General features: G+C 49.7%; 1 protein-coding gene across 2 annotated transcripts in view; it reads left to right on the top strand.

The window, feature by feature from the left end:
- Tiam2 (TIAM Rac1 associated GEF 2) overlaps positions 1 to 19,676 on the top strand; it is a 115,770-nt gene that overhangs the window by 49,958 nt on the left and 46,136 nt on the right. For both annotated transcript variants that reach the window (XM_045158854.1, XM_045158853.1), the window contains exons 12-13: positions 274 to 366; positions 2,057 to 2,320. In XM_045158854.1, the coding sequence (XP_045014789.1) occupies positions 274 to 366; positions 2,057 to 2,320 (357 nt within the window). The remainder of the gene's footprint in view (positions 1 to 273; positions 367 to 2,056; positions 2,321 to 19,676) is intronic.

Below are 19,676 nucleotides of genomic sequence, written 5' to 3'. Positions count from 1 at the left end.
CCCCCCCCATGGCTGTTGTGAATAAGGCCACTGTGAGTGCACGGTGACAACTTTTGTGTCAGGCTCTACACTTCGTTCGTCTACAACCTTCCAGTCTGGCACGTTCCTCTTCTCTACCCTTGTTAGAGATATGTGCTTTCAAAGTAGTTAGAATTGAGGCCTTCTCCATGTACCGTATTTATGAGACGAGATGCTCAGCGAAGCGGCGCTGCTTGGGCTGGGGGACAGGAAGGAACGGGCTGGTTCCCACTCGCTGTCTCTTCTCCTCCCCAGGGTTCGCAGTCACGGCGCAGGTGGACGAGCACCAGCATCTCTGCCGGATATTTATAAGCGACGTCCTCCCGGATGGCTTGGCATATGGGGGAGGTCTGTGTGGCGCTATTCTCGCGAAAGCTCCAACCGTGGAGCCAGTCGGGGGCGGGGGGCGGGGGGGGGATTGTCTTCCAGTGTTGTCAGAGAGTGCTTGCTCCTGGAATGTTAGAGAAAGGACTTACTTGCGTGTACATGTGCATTTACATAGAAGACTGTGTGTGTGTGTGTGTGTGTGTGTGTGTGTGTGTGTGTGTTTAGGAAGGGAAGAGGGAAGGGGAAACTGACAGATACAGAGAAAACAAATGATTTCAACCCCTCCCCGCCCCCCCGGCATTTAACATAGAATACTGGAGGGATAATTGATGAATGGCCCCCATATTGGTTCCTGTCAAAGTAATCCTTACACCAGCTGAAAAGAGTGACATCTACGAACCCCCTAAATGCTGTCTGCTGTGCTGATTACTTCAAAGCAGGCAGCATACCAAAAACCTTCAAGTCTCCGCTTTGAGCTTGCAGCCTCCTCCCCTCTCTCCTCCCCTCCCCTTCTTTTCCTTTCTTTCCTTTGTGCTTTTAGGGAATCCCTCTGCCCTTTTATTTATTTATTTATTTATTTATTTATTTATTTATTTATTTATTTTACCATACGGAGATTTAGGTGTCATTCATTCTGGCTTTTTCAAGTAAATTTTTTTGAGGTGGAGGTTGAGGTAGGGTCTCACTCTAGCCCAGGCTGACCTGGAATTCACTGTGTAGACTCAGGCTGGCCTCATGGTGACCCTCCTTACTCTGTCTCCCAAGGGCTGGGATTAAAGGTGTGCACCACCATGCCCAGTTTATCAAGTACAGTTTTTTTTTTTTTTATTCCCACTCCTTCTCCCCCCCAACTCCCCTACTTCTCTTTCTCCCCCAACTCCCTTGCCTCCCAACTCCTTTCTTCCCCCAGTTCCTCTCCCCAACTGTCCAGCAGCTCCCCATTCCCTCCCAGCTCCCCTCTCCCCTGCATCACATGCTTCCTTTGCCCTTCCCTCCCTTTTTGTTTTGGTTCTCTCTGACACATTTGACTCACACTTGCCCCCCCTCCTCCCCCCCGTTATAGACTTATAGATACTGCATGCCAAGATTCACAAACCAGAGAGAACATGTGACTTGGGTCTTTGTCAGTTCGGGTTACTTCACATGATTATTTCAAAATCCACCCATTTTCCTGAGAATTGGAAAATTTCCCTTTTCGGTACTACTGTGTAGAATTCCGCTGTGTAGATGTACTACATGGTCGTCATCCTCTGTCTGTTGCTGGTTCCACCTCCTAGCTATTGTAAATAGAGCCGGGGGACACACGGACGGACGTGTCTCTGCAGTGGAATGTAAGGGCCCTTCATGACCTCATGTGGCACTCAAGTTCTAATTCTGAGATCCTTCCCCTGCTGATTTCTATAAGGGCTGTAGCAAGTTTTCACTCCAGAGAATGGAAGCCTTCTCTTCCTCACCAGTATTGTGTCTGCTTGATGGTAGCCATTCAGAGTCTTGTATGAAGATGCTACCTCAAAGTTGTTTTGATTTGCATATCTCTGATGACTAGAGATGCTGAACTTTTTTTTTTAACCCTTTGGGTGTCCTTTGTGAACCCAAATGTTCATTTTATTGGCCCATTTGGTGATTGGTAGACTTGGTTTTTCATCTTACAGCACTTCTCTCTGTAATCTCCTTTTTCTTTTCCTTCCCGTTTCCCTTTGCTTGTTCCCAGGGCTGAGAAAGGGCAGTGAGATCATGACCCTGAACGGGGAGGCTGTGTCTGATCTGGACCTGAAGCAGATGGAGGCCCTGTTTTCCGAGAAGAGCGTTGGCCTCACTCTGCTTGTGCGGCCTGCGGACCCGAAACCCACACTGTGCGCCTCCTGGTCAGACAGTGACCTGTTCTCCCGAGACCAGAAAGGTCTGCGACCCTCTCCCAAACAGTCCCAGCTGCTGGAGGACTTCCTGGACAACTTCAGGAAGAGCCCAGCGAATGGTAAGGCTGTGCTGCGCCTTCCTCCCCGACTGCTCCCTCAGGGACGCTGGTGTTGGGCTTTCTGCCTGTCTGTCTTCCTTTCTCTGTCTGTCTCTGCCTCTTTCTCTCAAATATATAAAAAGCAGACATCACAAAACAGAAGTTATGATGGAACTAATTAGTGACTTGACATTGGGGCCAATGTTCAGCCACCCCTGGGCTGCTGTTCCCGGCACTGGCATTCATGACTCTGGGGGAGACATTCCCGACCTGTGAGTATTTTATCAGAGGACGAAATCACCGCAGGGTCCATGACACCTTCAATATTTTCAGGCAGGGCTCTCTATAGACAGGGTAAGGACCCTTAGCAGTGGGGATCAGGCAGGTGAGTCAACCCTGTGAGCCACTTCTTGCAAGGAAGCAGAGTTATGAGGCGGTGGAGGGTCCTGTGCGTCTCGCCAGCTCACAGAAGGCATCCTGATGCCCGGTGCACAGAGAGCTTAGTGGGCGAGGCGGCCTGATGCTTGTGCGCATTTAAGTGTGCCTGCTGCAGTGCAGATGTCTGTAGGCACCTTCCTGGCACTGGGCATCCCTACCAGCCAGGCTAGACTGTGTTCCAAGGGGTGACTTCTCCCAGGCCTGCACGTGAGATGACAGCTTCAGTCTCAGGTTTCACTGCTTGTCCCCAGGCAACTGTTTGGTGGTCACATGCTTGTGTGGGGAATGAAGCGGTCAGGGTAGACGTTTTCCCACACGCGTTGTAAACATGGAGGCGTTGTGTGCATATGCATGCATGCCAGTATGTGTACAGGCCAGAGGACAACTTTGGGAGTTGTACCACCCACCTTTTTATGAGACAGGGTCTCTCACTGGCCTGGGCACCTGACAAGTAGGCTACACTGGCTGGCCAGTGAGCCACAGAGATCCTTCTGTCTCTACCTCCCCAGCGCTGGATGACAAGTACATAGGTTCTGGGAAGTGAACTTGGGTTCTCGTGCTTGCAAGGCATGCATTTTAATAACTAGCTGTCCCCTTAGCTCCTGTTTTTTTTTATTTTTATTTATTTATTTTAGAGAAGGGAAGAGGCAGAGAGAGAGAAAGAGAAAGAAAGGAAGGGCACACCAGGGCTTCCAGCCACTGCAAACAAACTCCAGACGCATTAGCCACTTTGTGCATCTGGCTTATGTGGGTCCTGGGGAATTGGACTGAGGTCCTTTGGCTTTGCAGGCAAGTGCCGTAACCACTGAGCCATCTCTCCAGCCCTCATTTATTATTTTTTAAGGATTGGTAGTTGCATTGCTTGTAAAGGAAACTCAATGATTGTGAACTTTTAAAAGTTAGATTGAAGGGGGGAGGGGTTGTGGTGGTGATAAAAACTTGGGGTGAGAAATCGAAAGCACAAAGGAAGGTCATGCTTCTTGCTTATAAACAGCGTCTTGATTACCCCAGAAGCCCATGTTTATTTAGGAAAGCTCTGAGAGGGGGGTGGGGACAATCAAGTGAGCTCTGAGTCAGGCCTGGATTTGAGCCTTGGTCTCTGGATCCTCAGGGGTGATGCATAGGCAGTGAGGTCGGGTCCCGGAACACCATCTTCCTTGCTGGCATCTTGCAGAGATGATTTTGGGATGTATTTTACCCTGTTCTTCAAATGGTTCCCTGGCACGGAGTCCCACATGACCACAGCAGCCCTTTCTGTACCTCCTGGGGTTTCTGCTCTTCTCAGCCCTCTTGTCTACTCTCCCGGTCAGCTCACAAGTAACTTGTGCAGCTGGTCCTCCACTCAGAGTCTGCTTTGGTGGGCACACCTCCTAGCTAGACCTCAGGCCCCTCTTTCATCACCCAGGGATGAGGCCTTACCCTTGCCCAGAAAGCCCCTGGGAGGTAGACAGAGGTCACATGTGACATGAGGTTCTGTCCAGCCCCTGTGTGGCAGGGATTCTCAACCTCTCCTTAGCACTCCAGGGTGGATTTACTCTTGGGGATAGATTACCCTTGGGAATGTATGTGTCCACTATACAGCTTTTGCCAAGGGAAAGGAACGACGGAGCTGGCTGAAGTGTGGCAAACCCACTTATTTCCTGTTTCTTGGGGCGGGGGTAGGATTTTGGTTTCTGCCACTTACTTAGGGTGACTGGGAGCATTGAGTGCAGAGAAAGCTCTGTTAGTGAATCTGCCTGGCTGACTCCCCACATTCCCAGGTGTAAACACATACCAGTGTTCCTCAGGAACGGGGTGCACTTCTTAATACAAATACCTGACTGGGAAATCCTAACTTTACCAGGAGTTGGATCTTTGGCCCCCAAATGACTAGGGCTTTGTAACTGTGTGAAGGTAGTGTACAGTGTGTATCAAATGATGGCCTCTCGCAGTGGCGGGAATGAAGATCTTTAGATGCCAGTTCTCTTATAAATATGAATTTTGTTTGGGACTTTGATTGTTCCTTTCCCACTCTGTCTTCATTTATTCTGACGTTTGACTTTTGCTGTATATTGCAGGCACGTGAATATAAATTGGTCACTGTTGGATGTGCCCAAGAGCCTCATAGATTCTATGAACACTAAATACTTGTTTGGGTATAATTCTCTAGTGTTTCTCTTTGTGACAGCTGAGGAGTCCAGAAGTTGCTGACCACTGCGTGGTTTCCTAGCTGTCCTGGGCCCCATCACACTCGTTACTGAACATGGCTGACTGTGGGTTTAATTGTTCTCTACTTCCATGTGCTTAAAGCAAAACCAAGCTTCCTAAGAGGAGATTATATGTATGTGTGTGTGTGTGTGTGTGTGTGTGTGTGTGTGTGTATGCGCCAAGTTCACTGTCCATCTCCAGCACTCCTCTCTCAGTCTCCGCGGGTTGGCAGACAGTCACAAGATGGGCATGCAAGTGGCACCCCTCTGGACCACTGAGTAGCTCAGTGTGCCTAGGAGTGCAGAGAGCTGAGGGGGAGGCCTTGTACCTCCTGGACTTAAGACTTTTGCTGTTCATCCAAAGACAGTACCGTCCGTGATTGGGTCTGAGCAGAGAAGAGACATGGTCTGACCAGTCCTTTCTCAAGACCCTTGAGTTCCTGCTCTTCTCGCAGGGCTGGCTCTGTAGGAAGCAGGCTGCGCAGAAGGGATCATAGCCGCCTCCTGATTTGAGCTCCAAGAGCATCTGACTCCCTGACCAAAGAAGTCAGTATTACTGCCTGCAGAACTGCTGTGTGTGCGCTCTTGTCATCGCTGACTACAAAAATCAAAGTGTGGTTTAAGACACAGTGGCTCATGGAGTTCTTGGTAAATCAAGCACTGAGCGAGAGGAAGGTCATTAGGACATTGTTAGTGCCAAGTTAAAAGGCAGTGTTGCTGAGAGAGGGGTACATGAGATGAATGGAATCCTCATGACATATCAGTCTTTCAGCTTTCTTTAGCAACCGGATGCAATGGAATGATGGGGAAGGCCATCTGAGCCACGGGTCACTCAACTGCATGCTCAGATGCGACGCTAGGCTGGCTTCTGGCCGTGCATGGGACCAGGTGCCCTGACTCCACAGACCATTCCGGCAGATCCTAGGAGCACTGCAGTGGGCTGCTGTTCCACATCTGCCCTCGTCTGCCATTCCGAGGGGCTGAGGGAGAGGGCATAGCTCAGCAGCAAAGCGCTTGTGATGCAAGTGTGAGGACCAGGGTTTTTTTGCCTTTTTTTTTTTTTAATTTATTTGAGAACGACAGACACGGAGAGAAAGACAGATAGAGGGGGAGAGAGAGAATGGGCGCGCCAGGGCTTCCAGCCTCTGCAAACAAACTCCAGACGTGTGCGCCCCCTTGTGCATCTGGCTAACGTGGGACCTGGGGAACCGAGCCTCGAACCGGGGTCCTTAGGCTTCACAGGCAAGCGCTTAACCGCTAAGCCATCTCTCCAGCCCAGGACCAGAGTTTGAAACCCCATCACCCATGCAAATGCAATGTGGGGGTGTGGAGGTCACCTGCAGTCCCAGTCCTCGGGAGACAGGGACAAGGAATCCCCAGGGCTAGTGACAGTAGTCAGATCAGTGACCTCTAGGCTCAAGTCAGACACCGAGCCTCAGTGAGTTAGGTAGAGAGTGACCGAGTAGGAAGTAGGACCCTCAGTGCCCTCTCCTGTCCTCTGCATTCACACACACATGCAGCCTCGTGCACGTCCCTTCCCCCCGCCCCCGAGACACACACACAACGCAGACTGGTGGCTGTGACCCAAATACTCCTAAACTACGACTAAAAGGGAACAACGACTTCTCTCATGTCCAGTGTAGGCCAGTTCTAAGAGTGCGATGTATTTTCAGATAAATTTGGCACAATAGATTCATACGTGACAGCAGGTCTGATCTCGGGTTCTACTTCCTACCCTTGTTACATGTAACCTCTGGCACTGATGTGATGCCTCCGCTCTTAACAGTGAGGCATTGGACAAACCAGCTGAAGCTTTTTCCTTTCCTTCTCTCAAATCCACTTACTGAATATGGCTCAGGCAACAGTTGAACTGATGCCAGGGCACGCACTCTCCACGGCGGTCGAGAAAGTGCGGATGGGAGGCCTGAGCTGTAGTGTTGTCTTGGGGCTTTGCAGGGAATCCTGTTACCTCTTTAAGCAGAGCCGGGTCCTGACTGCTGGGAGAGGTGCTGGTTAAGGCTTTGCAGTAATTGCAGACTGTCTCCATGAGAAGATCACACAGGGCCTAGGGAGCACTAATTATCCCCCACTCAGAGCGACAGAACAGAGGTGTATCATTACCATCTTCCCTCACAGCTGGGTAAATCAAGGCACAGATACACGAAACTACCAGTAATGGGATAAGGTCACCGTCAGTCTCAGCATAGGGCAGCACTGTGCTGTTTTCCCCATCCATATGGGGCAGTGTCGGGATTTTTTTTTTTTTTTTGTTCATTTTACTGTGTTCTGTTTTCACTTACATGACCTATGACCCAGTAATAATTTGCCTTGCAGTAAAACAAATGTGTATGTGGCTGGACTGATGTTGACTTGCTGTCATAGGTCAGTTTTTTTTTAATTTTGTTTATTTATTTACTTGACAGTGACAGAGAGAGAGAAAGAGACAGACAGAGAGAGGGAGAATGGGCGCGCCAGGGCCTCCAGCCACTGAAAACGAACTCCAGACGCGTGCGCCCCCTTGTGCATCTGGCTAATGTGGGTCCTGGGGAATCGAGCCTCAATCCGGTGTCCTTAGGCTTTACAGGCAAGCACTTAACCGCTAAGCCATCTCTCCAGCCCATAGGTCAGTTTTTATCTGGGGTTGGGTGTGGTGGTGATGAGCTACTTGCAGAGACTTTCTCAGCTTGGGGGACATAGTAATAGGCTCAGCATCTTCATTCTTCAAGTTTTTTGGATAGTTCATACTAATTTTTGTTGTTGTTGTTAGTTTTTGGTTTTTTAACGTAGTATCTTGCATTTAGTTCAGACTGACCTGGAATTGACTATGTATTCTCAGGCTGGCCTCAAACTCATGGTGATCCTCCTACCTCTGCCTCCCGAGTGCTGGGATTAAAGGCATGCGCCACCACGCTTGGGTCATACTACTTTTTTTAATGGGTGGGGGAGAGAATTGGTGTGCCAGGGCCTCTAGCCACTGCAGTCAAACTCCAGACGTGTGCACTACCATGTACACATGCGTCACTGGCTTTCATGTGTTGTGGGGAGTCAAACCTGGGTCTTTGGGCTTCACAGGTGCGTGTCCTAACCGCTAAGCCATTTCCCCAGCCCAGTTCATACTAATTTTTATTAGCCATGTAATAATGTGGCCAAGGATTTTGTGTGAGTCATTCTCTAGAAGTCATATTTGGTGGGGTTGTATCATGATTCCTTTGTGGGTGTGTATAGTGTGGGTCCTTGTATGCGTGTGCAGATGTGTACGCCTCACGTGGGCGCATGCAGGGATCAGAGGGTGTCAGGTGGCTTCCTGCGTCACTCACCCATGTGGTTTCTTGAGACAGTCTCTCACTGGACCTGAAGGTGCCACTTTTCTGAGTGAGCAGTGAGACTTAGAAATTCTCAGTTCTGTATACCTCCCAGGACTGCAGTTACAGATGCGCATGGCCGCACCAAGCTCAGGACGCATCAGGCTCTCTTAGGCCCTAATGCTTGCACAACAAGCGCTCTCCACTGCTGTACCATCTCCCCAGACACTGGGTTGAAAATCCCAGTTTATTTCCTGAAAAAAACCACTGACATTGTCACCTTCTTGAAGAAAATGGAACGTAATTCACGTATGATATGATAAAGTGTATGACTCATTCATTTTTTAAAAATATTTTTTTAATTATTTATTTATTTGAGAGCGACAGAGACAGAGAGAAAGACAGATAGAGGGAGAGAGAGAGAATGGGCGCGCCAGGGCCTCCAGCCTCTGCAAACGAACTCCAGACGCGTGCGCCCCCTTGTGCATCTGGCTAACGTGGGTCCTGGGGAACCGAGCCTCGAACTAGGGTCCTTAGGCTTCACAGGCGAGCGCTTAACCGCCAAGCCATCTCTCCAGCCCGGACTCATTCATTTTAGTGTCATTCGTGGAATTGTACAGCCGTAACTGCCATCCGCGTCCACATTTCCATCACCCCAGGGAGAAACCCTCTGCCCCTCCGAAGTCACTCCTCATTTTCACCCTTCCCCCCAGTTCCTGACGCACACTGTCTGTTCCTTCTGGATGTGTTACACGAGTGGGATTGCGCGCCCTGTAGCCTGCCAGATCTGTGCTCTTTCCCTCAGCGTAGTGTCTTCTAGGCTCGTCCGTGGTGTGGCTGAGCAGCACTCGGGGTGCCTGCTTTATGCAGTAGAACTATGGCGCTCCCCGAAAGCAGGCACCCCCCAGCTGTTCTCTCACAGTGTCACCTCACGGGCTGTGAAGTCTCATGCACACTTGTCGCTGGGCTTTCCTCAGGGCCTTCAAGCGCAACTCCACCTCGTTAGTGAGAGTTCTGAACCTCAATTCCACGTTACTAAGATCATCTAAGTGATTGCAATACAGCAGTGTCCAGTCCACACCCCCATCACAACTGGCATCACTTTGCTGTTCCTCCCAGCTCTGGTTAGTGTCACTGTCCGGTGGGACCACAACCACATCGTCAACTTTGTAGTTCTCGGCGGGGGCCTCAAATCACAGTGGAATCTGTCTGCTTTCACAAAAAGCCAGTTTTATCAGGCTGGCGAGATGTTTAAGGCACATGCCTGTGAAGCCTAAGGACCCAGGTTGGATTCTCCAGGTCCCACGTAAGCCAGATGCATATGGTGGCACATGCGTCTAGAGTGAGTTTGTGGTGGCTACAGGCCTTGTCACACTGATTCATTCTCTCTCTCAAATAAATAAATAAAACTTTTTAAAAAAAATTTTTCTTGTTATTAAACTGGGTTACGTATGACCTCTTCAAGCAAGTATGTAAGGCCATTGAGCATCACCAACCCCTCCATTTATCCCTTGTGGTGGTTTGATTCAGGTGTCCCCCGTAAACTCAAGTGTCCTGAATGTTAGGTTCCCAACTGATGACAGTTTGGGAACTGGAGCCTCCTGGGGCAGATGTGTTGCTGGACTCAGGCTTAAGGGTGTTATAGCCAGCTTCCCCTTGCCAGTGTTTGACACACATGCCTGCTGCTGTTGTCCACCCAATGTTGGCCAGGAGGTGATGTCCACCCTCTGCTCATGCCATCGTTTTCCCCTGCCATCATGGAGCTTCCCCTCGAGTCTGTAAGCCAGGATGAACCCTTTCCTGCTGCAAGCTGCTGTGGTTGGGTGCTTTCAGCCAACACTGGGAAGCTGTCTGCCACGCCAAGTACCTTTTTCCCCCCTCTGGGCTGAGTATACTTCCCCTGTCACGCCTGTAGCTTGTTTGGAGAAGCAGGATGTGGGTGTGCACATTCTGAACTCTTTCCTCCCACCTTCTCTTCTGCCCCTGACCTAGGAAAGATCTATCTGTCGCAGTCAGCCTGGACGTAGCAGGCGGCTCGTGGCCGCCCTGAAACGCATCTGTCTCACTTCTCCTCCCGGACTGTTTTTGAACTCAGTGATAAGACAAGCCAAGCAGTGGGCTATGGAGAAACGTTGACTGTCCGCATGGGCTTCTCTGTTATTGCCAGAGCTCATGTGTGGAGTCAGGATGTCACTGATGGGATCCTGCCCTCAGGTTAAGTGGACCCGGGAGAGTCATGAAATTTACATTTTTTATTTTTTGGCATGCTATTCATGTGAACAGAGTTTACTCCACTAGCCTTTGGCTTTAAATTTCCTATGCACAAAGACATTAATAGTTTTTTTTTTTTTTCAATTTTTTCGAAGTAGAGTCTCCCTCTAGCCCTGACTGACCTGGAATTCACTATGGAGTCTAAGGGTGGCCTCAAACTCACGGCAATCCTCCTACCTCTGCCTCCCCAGTGCTGGGATTAAAGGAGTGCGCCACCACGCCCGGCTTGGTTTTTTTTAAAGGATACCCCACACAATGGCAAGACAGGTGTGTTAATTTTTTTTTTTTTTGTAATAACAATATGTAACATTTACATGGTGATCTTTGGTTACATTGTTCATGTCCTAACCTGCACTATCTTTGAGTGTGGTCAGTTTCTTTTTTTTTTTTCTCCTACAGAACAATTCACCTCTTCATGTAAATTTTTTCACTGATTAAAGGTAATACTTGTCTGGATGACAAAGCACAGAAAATGTCCTTAATGAAAAGTGTCACAAGCCATTGCATTTTAAAGTGAAAGCAGGGATTAAGTTTAGGGAACTCTAAATGAGTTAAAAATAAGTGTTGCTATACAAAGTGAAGAGACACGAAGCTTTTCTTAGCAAATGAGCTCAACGTTCCGTGTGTTCTTTTTACCCCCACTGTGTCTTGGGAGCGCTAACATGGAATTCTGGAATAGTGGGTGAAACTTGGAGAACTGAGTGGAAATCTTAATTTTGTATTTACAAAATGCTGTTATTCGTCAACTGGAAGCTTTGATTTACCAAAATATTTATCTTCTCTTAAAATTGCACTTGAAGTGAAGGAAGGAAAAACGCAAACTCCGGAGACGTGTGGGGCAAAGGAGCTGAGTGGGATGCTTTTGGGCTTTCTTGGATGGTCTAATGGTCTTTGACTCTTGATAAATGACTGTTCCTTTACAAAACATCACAGTGGATTTCTGAGGAACTGGAAAATTGAACAGGTGAAGACCATAACTCACACAAACTATGCTATCTGAATGTGGGTAATGAGAAAGTAAGATGTATTAAATGTCAAAGTTGTATTAATCTAATGCAAGATGGATTAGTGGTTGAAAATTTGGTCAAACCATCCAGTATTCCCTTGTAACTTCTCTGAGCTTTTAAAAATACTTTAAAAATATTTATTTACTTATTTGACAGAGAGAGAGAGAGAATGAGAATAGGTGTGCCAGGGCATCTAGCCACTGGAAATGAACTCCAGATACATGTGCCACCTTGTGCATCTGGCTTTACGTGGTTACTAGGGAATTGAACCCAGGTTATTAGGCTTTGCCTGCAAGCGCCTTAACCACTGAACCATCTCTCCAGCCCTGACATTATTTATTAAAGGTGTTTTTACCCTCCTTCATAGTTTTCTGTAGTTTTCATGTCAGAGGAGGGGTTTGAGGATTGATGATTTAATCAACTGTGGCATTTTGGAGTCTGTGATGGAACGTAACACGCTGCGTCGTTCAGTGCAGTGCTGTGTTTCCAAGACTCTCGTGAGCTCATTTCATCGTTCCTTGGCGAGAGTGAACTGAAGCTCTGAGCTGGGGGCTCCTTCCCTGCGTTTTGCCGCTCTGATCGCACCTGTCTGTCCCAGAGAAGTGGAGGATCCTGGCCACGGTGGAGGCGGAGGTGGGTCCCAGAATCAATGCCTTGCCCACATGGTGACATTTTGAAGGTCTGTGGGTGTGGTTTGGGTGGTCATGCTGTGGGGACAGTGGTATGGCGCTTGTGGACATGGTCCATGGTCATCCCATGGAGTTCAGATTGACCCACACACTGCAGGTCGTTTTCCGGACCTTCCAGGGCTGAGGAACGTGCTTCTAAGCCAGGGCCTCCCTCCCTCCCTTCCTCCCTCCCTCGGCAGACACAGATCATCATGTCTCCTCAGCTTTGGGGTGCTGGGAGTTTCCCATGCGTGGCACAACCCAGGGAGGGCGTGTCCCTTGTAGGGATGTCCCTTGTGTCCTTCAGAACCTTACCAAGAGGTTTTGCTCTTTTGGAACATTATGCCATGAGTGGTCTGTGGCAAAGCTGTGGCTTGGTCACCGAGTCTGAAGTGCCACCAGTGGACGGTCCACTGGCTTCTGGGGTGCTTGTGCCCACCATTTATATATTGAAGCAGATTAAAAAATTATAAGTTCCATTTGTTTTTCTCCGTATGCTTTTTAAAAAAATACTTTGTTTATTTGACAGAGAAAAGTGGGGTTGCGGGGGAGGGAGGGAGGGAGAAAACGGGCGCGCCAGGGCCTCCAGCCACGATAAATGAACTTCAGACGTGTACGCCTCCTTGTGCATCTGGTTTGTTTGGGTCCTGGAGAGTCTAACCTGGGTCCTTTGGCTTTGCAGGCAAACGCCTTAACCTCTAAGCCATCCCTCCAGCCCTCCCCATATGTGTTTTTAAAAAGTATTTTTTATTGAATTGCATGTGTATGAGAGAAAGAGAGACAGCATGAGCTGGTGTGCCAGGGTCTCTTGTCCTTATAAGAAATGCTAGACACATGAACTCCTTGTGACCTCTGGGTTTATGTGGGTACTAGGGAATTGAACCCAGGCCAACAGGCTCTGCAAGCAAGTGCCTCCAAGAGTTGAGCCATCTCCCCAGCCCTCTGTAAGTTTTTATTAGGGCAGTATATTACCTTTATGAAATAGTGTGTAATGGTAGATAGTCATTAGCTAAATTATTTTAGCACTGTACACGTTAGCAAAAGAAGGGCTTTGGGGCTGAAGAGATGGCTTAGTGGTTAAGGCACTTGCCTACAAAGTCTAAGGACCCATGTCCGATTCTCTATATTCCACATAAGCCAGATGCACAAAGGCGAGGCAAGTGCAAGGTCGCACATGCCCACTAGGTGGCACAAGCGTCTGGAGTTCAATCTCAGTGGCTGAGGCCCTGGCGTGCCAATTCTCTCTAAAAAAAATAAATAAATAAGAAAAAGAAAGAAGGCTTTTGGAGCTGATAGCGTTGCCAGTCCGTACATGTAGCATATGCTTTGAGCTGTGGGAACAACGGTTAGGAAGTGAATTCAGAGAACTGGTCCGAGCTCGGCCGTGGAGCATCGCGGCTGTGGCGTCCACATCCAGCACCAGCAGGAGCAGCTTTGGTTCGCCTGCCCCGCCCCACGCTAGGTGTCTCCTCAGTCCCCCCGTGGAAGCTGAGCGTCTCCGAGGAGGCTGTGACCGTCTTAGTCCATTGGTCCTGCTGCGACGCCGGTGGTGGGGTCACTTCCCAAGCAGACATGTGTGGCTCAGAGATGGGGAGCCTGGGAAGTCCAAGGTCAGGGGGCTGGCGGGCTTGGCAGTCGACTCGTTCGGCCCTGGGCGCTCCGTGCACTGCGGGCGGCGGAAGCACAGAGCTCTTCCCGTGTTGGTTTCAGGTCCTCGGTTCCTCACGGGCTCCCCTCCTGGCGCTGGCCCACTGTTGGTTTCCTTTCCAACCCGTGACTCCCAGGTGACACATTCCAATCATAGTCTAAGAAAATGAATATTCTGTAGTTTGCATTTTGTGTTTTGGGGCAGCTCTCGATGCCATTTTGAGGGCTTTTATTCACTTTTGACTTCTGAGGACTCAGGATCCATTCCCAGGATTGGTTTCGATTGCTTTTTATTTTATTTAAAAAATTTTTTGTTTATTTTTATTTATTTATTTGAGAGTGACAGAGAGAGAGACAGAGAGAGAGAGAGAGAGAGAGACAGAGAGAGAGAGAGACAGAGAGAGAGAGAGACAGAGACAGAGAGAGAGACAGAGACAGAGAGAGAGAGAGACAGAGAGAGAGAGAGACAGAGACAGAGAGAGAGAGACAGAGACAGAGAGAGAGAGAGACAGAGAGAGAGAGAGAGAGAGAGACAGAGAGAGAGAGAGAGAGAGAGAGAGAGAGAGAGAGAATACAAATATGAATGGGCATGCCAGGGCCTCCAGTCATTGCAAATGAACTCCAGATGCGTGCATCACCATGTGCATCTGGCTTACTTGGATACTGGGGAATAGAACATTGAAGCGTGGTGTCCTTAGGCTTCACAGGCAAGTACTTCACCACTAAGCCATCTCTCCAGCCCTCGATTGCTTTTTCTAGAGCTGCTCTTCCGTCCTTAGGAGGTGTCATCCAGGCTGCCACAGGACAAGCTGAGTGTGCCGTGGCTCTGGCCCAGGGCTGGGAAGAACTTGAATCCTGTTGTCTTGCTACCGAGTTGAGTGAGAAGGAAGCGGCCAGCACTCCTGGGATTAGGGGATAGCGCTTCCGTGCCTGAACCAAACACGGCTGCCTCCTCACATGAGGGGGAGGCTTCTCAGGACCCAGGGTGCAGGTGGAAACACCCCAGGTTACCACTGCACACGTCAAGCCCTCTCCCTTGATGCTGTCTGTTCCCAGAGAATCCCCCCTTGTGTCTGGGAGTGAGCGCCTGGCTATGACCGTGCTTCTTGCGTGACGATAATCAATGGTAAAAGCTGCTCTCTTGCATATTAAACTCCGCCAGTTCCGATTTGGGAGTGAGGTAAAACCGTAAGCTTTGCATTTCGGTTACAAGCCGCGTGGGTGAGGCGACCTTAACTGTAGCATTTCCTGGTATTTCTATCTTTAAGTTGGTATCCAGGATGCCACTTTAACTCAGGTTTTGCCCTTTAATTGTGCAGGGGTTGGGGCTGCCAGCTGCTTGGGTGACAGTGGCACTAATGGAGCATGGGCTGACGCAGAGCTCAGGAAGACTGAATTACTAGGTGTCTTGTACCTAAAGCCTTGCATTTTCCCCAGTTGTCAGGCATGTGGCACGATGGGGAGGAAGCTTTTCTGTCAGACGGGCTGCCTGACACGGCGTCCTCGGCTGCACTAATAATTCCGCTCCTGAAATGGAGAAAGATGGCTGGATCAGGTCAGCTATTTCTGGGTGCTCAGGGCCCAGCGCCCATCCGATGGAGAGAAGCAGAATCAGTGTGTCGGCGAGGAGGAGCCGAGGCTGGGACTTGGGGGCGCTGAAGCTCTGTTCTCCCGGCCCCTAAATAGCTTTTTATGTTGGCCACGTTAAGTGTGAAGATTTTTCAAATTGCTACACCTCAGAGCCTAACCTGAATTTCCACAAGGCACACAGTGGGAAAGACAAAGGCATGTTTTGAACACGCACAAAAGTAGCTCTGCTGACTTGAGCTCCTATTTACTACTATTATGTGCGTCTCCTCTCTAGGGGTGTGGACGTGGATTGTGGACAGTGCAAGGAGCAGGATGGATGGAAAGCAAGTTCTTTTTTTAACTTTATTTGTGTGTGAGAAAGAGGCAGAGAGAGAGAGAGAATGGGTGCGCCAGGGCCTCCAGCCACTGCACACGAACTCCAGATGCGTGTGCCCCCTTCTGCATCTGGCTTACGTAGGTCCTGGGGAATTGAACCGAGGTCCTTTGGCTTTGCAGGCAAACACCTTAGCCACTAAGCCATCTCTCCTGCCTGGAAAGCAAGTTCTTAATATCCTGTAGGGGCAAAGGGCCTTACACCGTGTGACTAGGCGCATCTTGAAGATGACACTTTGCCAGGTGGCAGCTGTTACCTGTTCCCACTTCAGTCAGATGTGGGCCGCACGCAGCTGGGGCTGTGTCCAGGCATTCAGCACCCAGGACAGGACGCCTGTTTAAACAGCTGCATAAATATGCATCCTGATTTGAGCAGCCTACACTCTCTTTCTGTAGCCAGTTTTCTGTTTTTGTAGGAGAGGCTTCTTTTCTCCTTATTTCCCCTAGAAACAGCACGCAGGGCGTCTCCTTTTACAGGAGTGCAGGTCCTTGCGGGGGTTTGTGCTCCTGAAGGCGGGTTGGCAGCTGCAGATCCCATCTATCCCTTCCTGTGCCTTACTGACTTCCAGGCTGGTCCGGGCTTAACGGCTGGCCACCTCAGAGACCATTGTGTGCCCATTTACATTCTGTGATAGGACATTTGGGTGATGAGGCCAGCTCTGAGGTTTCCAACCTTGGGGTGGGGGGAATACCAGGAATTTCTGGAGCTCTCTTCACCTGGATCGGGGGCTGATTTCAATGGCCTTGGCTCCCATGGGCCAGCCCAGCCAGGCCTGAGCCTGACAGAGGAGGCCTTTAATACCCACAGGCTTCCTCGGGCCCTGACTCAAACATAGGCACACCTGCCATCCTGGGACTGGCAGGGTTTCCAGTGCCCTGTCACCAGGTGGATCGCCACGCCTTTCCTCCTGCTTACCTGAATCACGGCCTCTCAAGGGGAAAGTGAGCATATGGGCCCCACCGGTTTGCACACGACTCCACAGTAAGTTCCGTCCTTCTGTGACCGCACTGAGTGAATGACTCAGAACTTGCTTGGCACCCGCTCCCGCTCCTGACACCTCCCAAGCTGTTTTCACTTGGCGTCCACCTGGCCCCTCGGGCTCGGATGCTCCTGTGTCCTTGCGTCTCTGAGCTGCTCACGGGTCCCGAATCTTAGTCCTGTGTGTGTCGCCACACCTGGCACCTGCCAGCTGTCGGGGGAGACACCACGGAAACCCCCCGTCATGAGTGAAAGCCCGTGTGGCCCGAGTGTCACGTTTCCATGCTCGCTGGGACTCTGGAAACTGGGAGACTCACTGCTGACAAGGAGGCTTCTGTTCTTCCAGCTCCCCCCCACTCCGCCCCTAAGGGCCACGCCCCTTTGCCTTGCTTTTGGGGTTCTCGCCCCGCACCTTCTGTGGTTGGTGCCGCGCATGCTCTACTGACTTAATCTCGAACGTTCTCGGGACATCCAGGTCCACGTCCCCGGAAGACCCTTTTCAGGCCTGGCCACTGACCATCTTCCCCCCCCCCCCCCATGGTGCAGCAGTGTTTCATGTGAAGGAGGGCGCCTGCGGGGGTCTGCCTCCTCAGTGCTCTGCCCTCGCTGCCCTGTTCGCTGATCCTGTGACCTGCGCCCATCGGAGTCCCGACTCCTCGCCCCTGCTGGTGGCTTTGCCTTCCCGACCCAGGTTTTTCTGCTCGGCCTCCCTGCTCTGCGGCTGCGGACTCGCCCGCCCGACAAGCTCTCTGATTGTGTTCAGCTCCTGCTACCGTGTGACTTTCCATAGCCCTCCCCACTCACGGAGTGCCTGCTCTTCCGTGTGTAATGTATGTGCAAGTGTGCATGAATGGTTGTGTGTGTGTGTGTGTGTGTGTGTGTGTGTGTGTAGGTCAGTTTTTCTATGACTTGCTACTTTTTTTTTTTTTTTTTGAGGTAGGGTCTCTAACCCAGATGGACCGAAATTCACCATGTAGTCTCAGGCGGGCCTCAAACTGATAGCGATCCTTCTACCTCTGCTTCCTGAGTGCTGGAATTCAGGCCATATACCACCACATCTGGCTGCTCCTCCTCCTCATTATTATTATTATTCTATTTCACTATAGCCCAGGCTGATCTAGAATTCACTACTTAGTCTCAGAATGACCTTGAACTCATGGCGATCCTCCTACCTCTACCTTCCAAGTGCTGGGATTCAAACGCACTTTCCCCACTCACCCATCTCCCAAGTCCCATCACCTACATTGCAAAGACAGACAATCCCTGGAGGATTTAGAGACGTCTCGCAACGGTGTCCTTTCCATGAAGTCTTTCAAAGCCCAGAGAGAATGAGAGCTTCCTTCAAGCACTGCCCCTCCTTCCCTCCCCAGGCCTTGTGTGATCTTTTTTCGTATTATCTTTGCGACACACGTGTCTCTGCCTCCCTCCCTGGCACCAGTCACCTCGTCCCAGAAGCAGACCTGGAGTGGGTCTCAGTCATGTCGGTATCGCTAGCACCTAGCACTCTCCCTGGGGAAACAGCTAGTGCTCAAACAGCTCATGCTGACTGATGATCAGGCAGATGCGCTGCTGGGGCGCCCTTGGGAATGAGGGCTCCCTTCCGCTGCAAACAATTCCGAGTCCATTGGTTTCCTCTACACAAAGTGCTCATGTTGGTGTACGGAGGCTGCAGTGGAGAAACTGGTTGGCCATCTTGGTTTAGGGGTCTCATCTCATCAATGCGGTCTGCCTGCTGGGAAGTGGACTGCTTCCAGGGTGGTGGGTGGGTCCTGAGAGGGGCAAGCCCAGGCATCTTTGTCTTCACTGCTAGATCTGAAACTCCTCCAGGGACTGTTCCCACTTTTGTGATGGGAGCCAGTTTAGCCATGCTAAAGACTATAGTCAAAAACATTGGCGTGTGACTTGGAGACGTTTTGAATAGGATTTGTGTGCCAGAAAAAAAAAAAAAAAAAAAAAAAAAAACACAAAAAAGGGGAGAAAGCAGAGCTGGCAGTGGAAACGTGGCTCGGCTCATGCTAGGCAGCCGGCTATCTCCTATTGCTGTACTGAGGGGTCTTGGTTCTCCCTGGTGTTCACTGCCATCTGTTAAAAGTGGGGAGGGTGCTGGAGCAATGGCTTAGTGGTTATGGCACTTGCCTGCAAAGCCTAAGGACCCAGGTTTGATTCCCCAGTACTCACATAAGCCAAATGCACAAGGTGACATATGCATCTGGAGTTTGTTTGCAGTGGCTAGAGGCCCTGGTGCACCCATTCTCTATCTGCCTTTCTTTCTCTCTCTCTCTCTCTCTCTCTCTCCCCCTCCCTCTTTCTCAAATAAGTAGATATGTTTTTTAAAAACAGATTCTCCAAGAGTGAGAGCAACATGGATTAAAGGAAATAAGCATGGTTGTTAAAGAGACTTTTTGATGGGTATAGCCACTCTCTCAAGTTATTATTTTGTTGTAGAATGTTCTTATTTTGCCTTCAATTTGGGTGGATAGTTTTGTAGGGTAAAGTATTTTTGGATGACAGTTATCTTTCAGAACTTGGAATACATCATTTTAAGCCCTTCTGGCTTTTAAAGTATGTGTTGAGTAATCTGCTGTGATCCTGATGGGCTTGCCTTTATGGGTGACTTGCTTTTTCTCTAACTGCTTTCAGTATATTTTCTTTGGTTTGTGTGTTTAGTAGTTAAATTATAACATGGCAAGGAGAGGTTCTTTCCAGGTTTTGTCTGTTTGGTGTTCTAAAAGCTACTTGTATCTGCATTGGCACATCTTTCTCAATTTGGGGAAATTTTTCTTCTGTGATTTTGTTGTAGACACCTAAGCCCCAGGATTGAAATTCTTCTCCTTCTGCTATACCCCAAATTCTTATGTTTGATCTTTTCATAGTGTCCCGAATATCTTGAAATTCCCATTCATATCTTTCTATGAGC

The sequence above is a fragment of the Jaculus jaculus genome, chromosome 9 (assembly GCF_020740685.1).
Source record: "Jaculus jaculus isolate mJacJac1 chromosome 9, mJacJac1.mat.Y.cur, whole genome shotgun sequence".
In the NCBI taxonomy this organism is placed as follows: Eukaryota; Metazoa; Chordata; class Mammalia; order Rodentia; family Dipodidae; genus Jaculus; species Jaculus jaculus.
The sequence above is the reverse complement of the archived record's forward strand: the minus strand, read 5'-3'. Positions and strand labels throughout refer to the sequence as shown.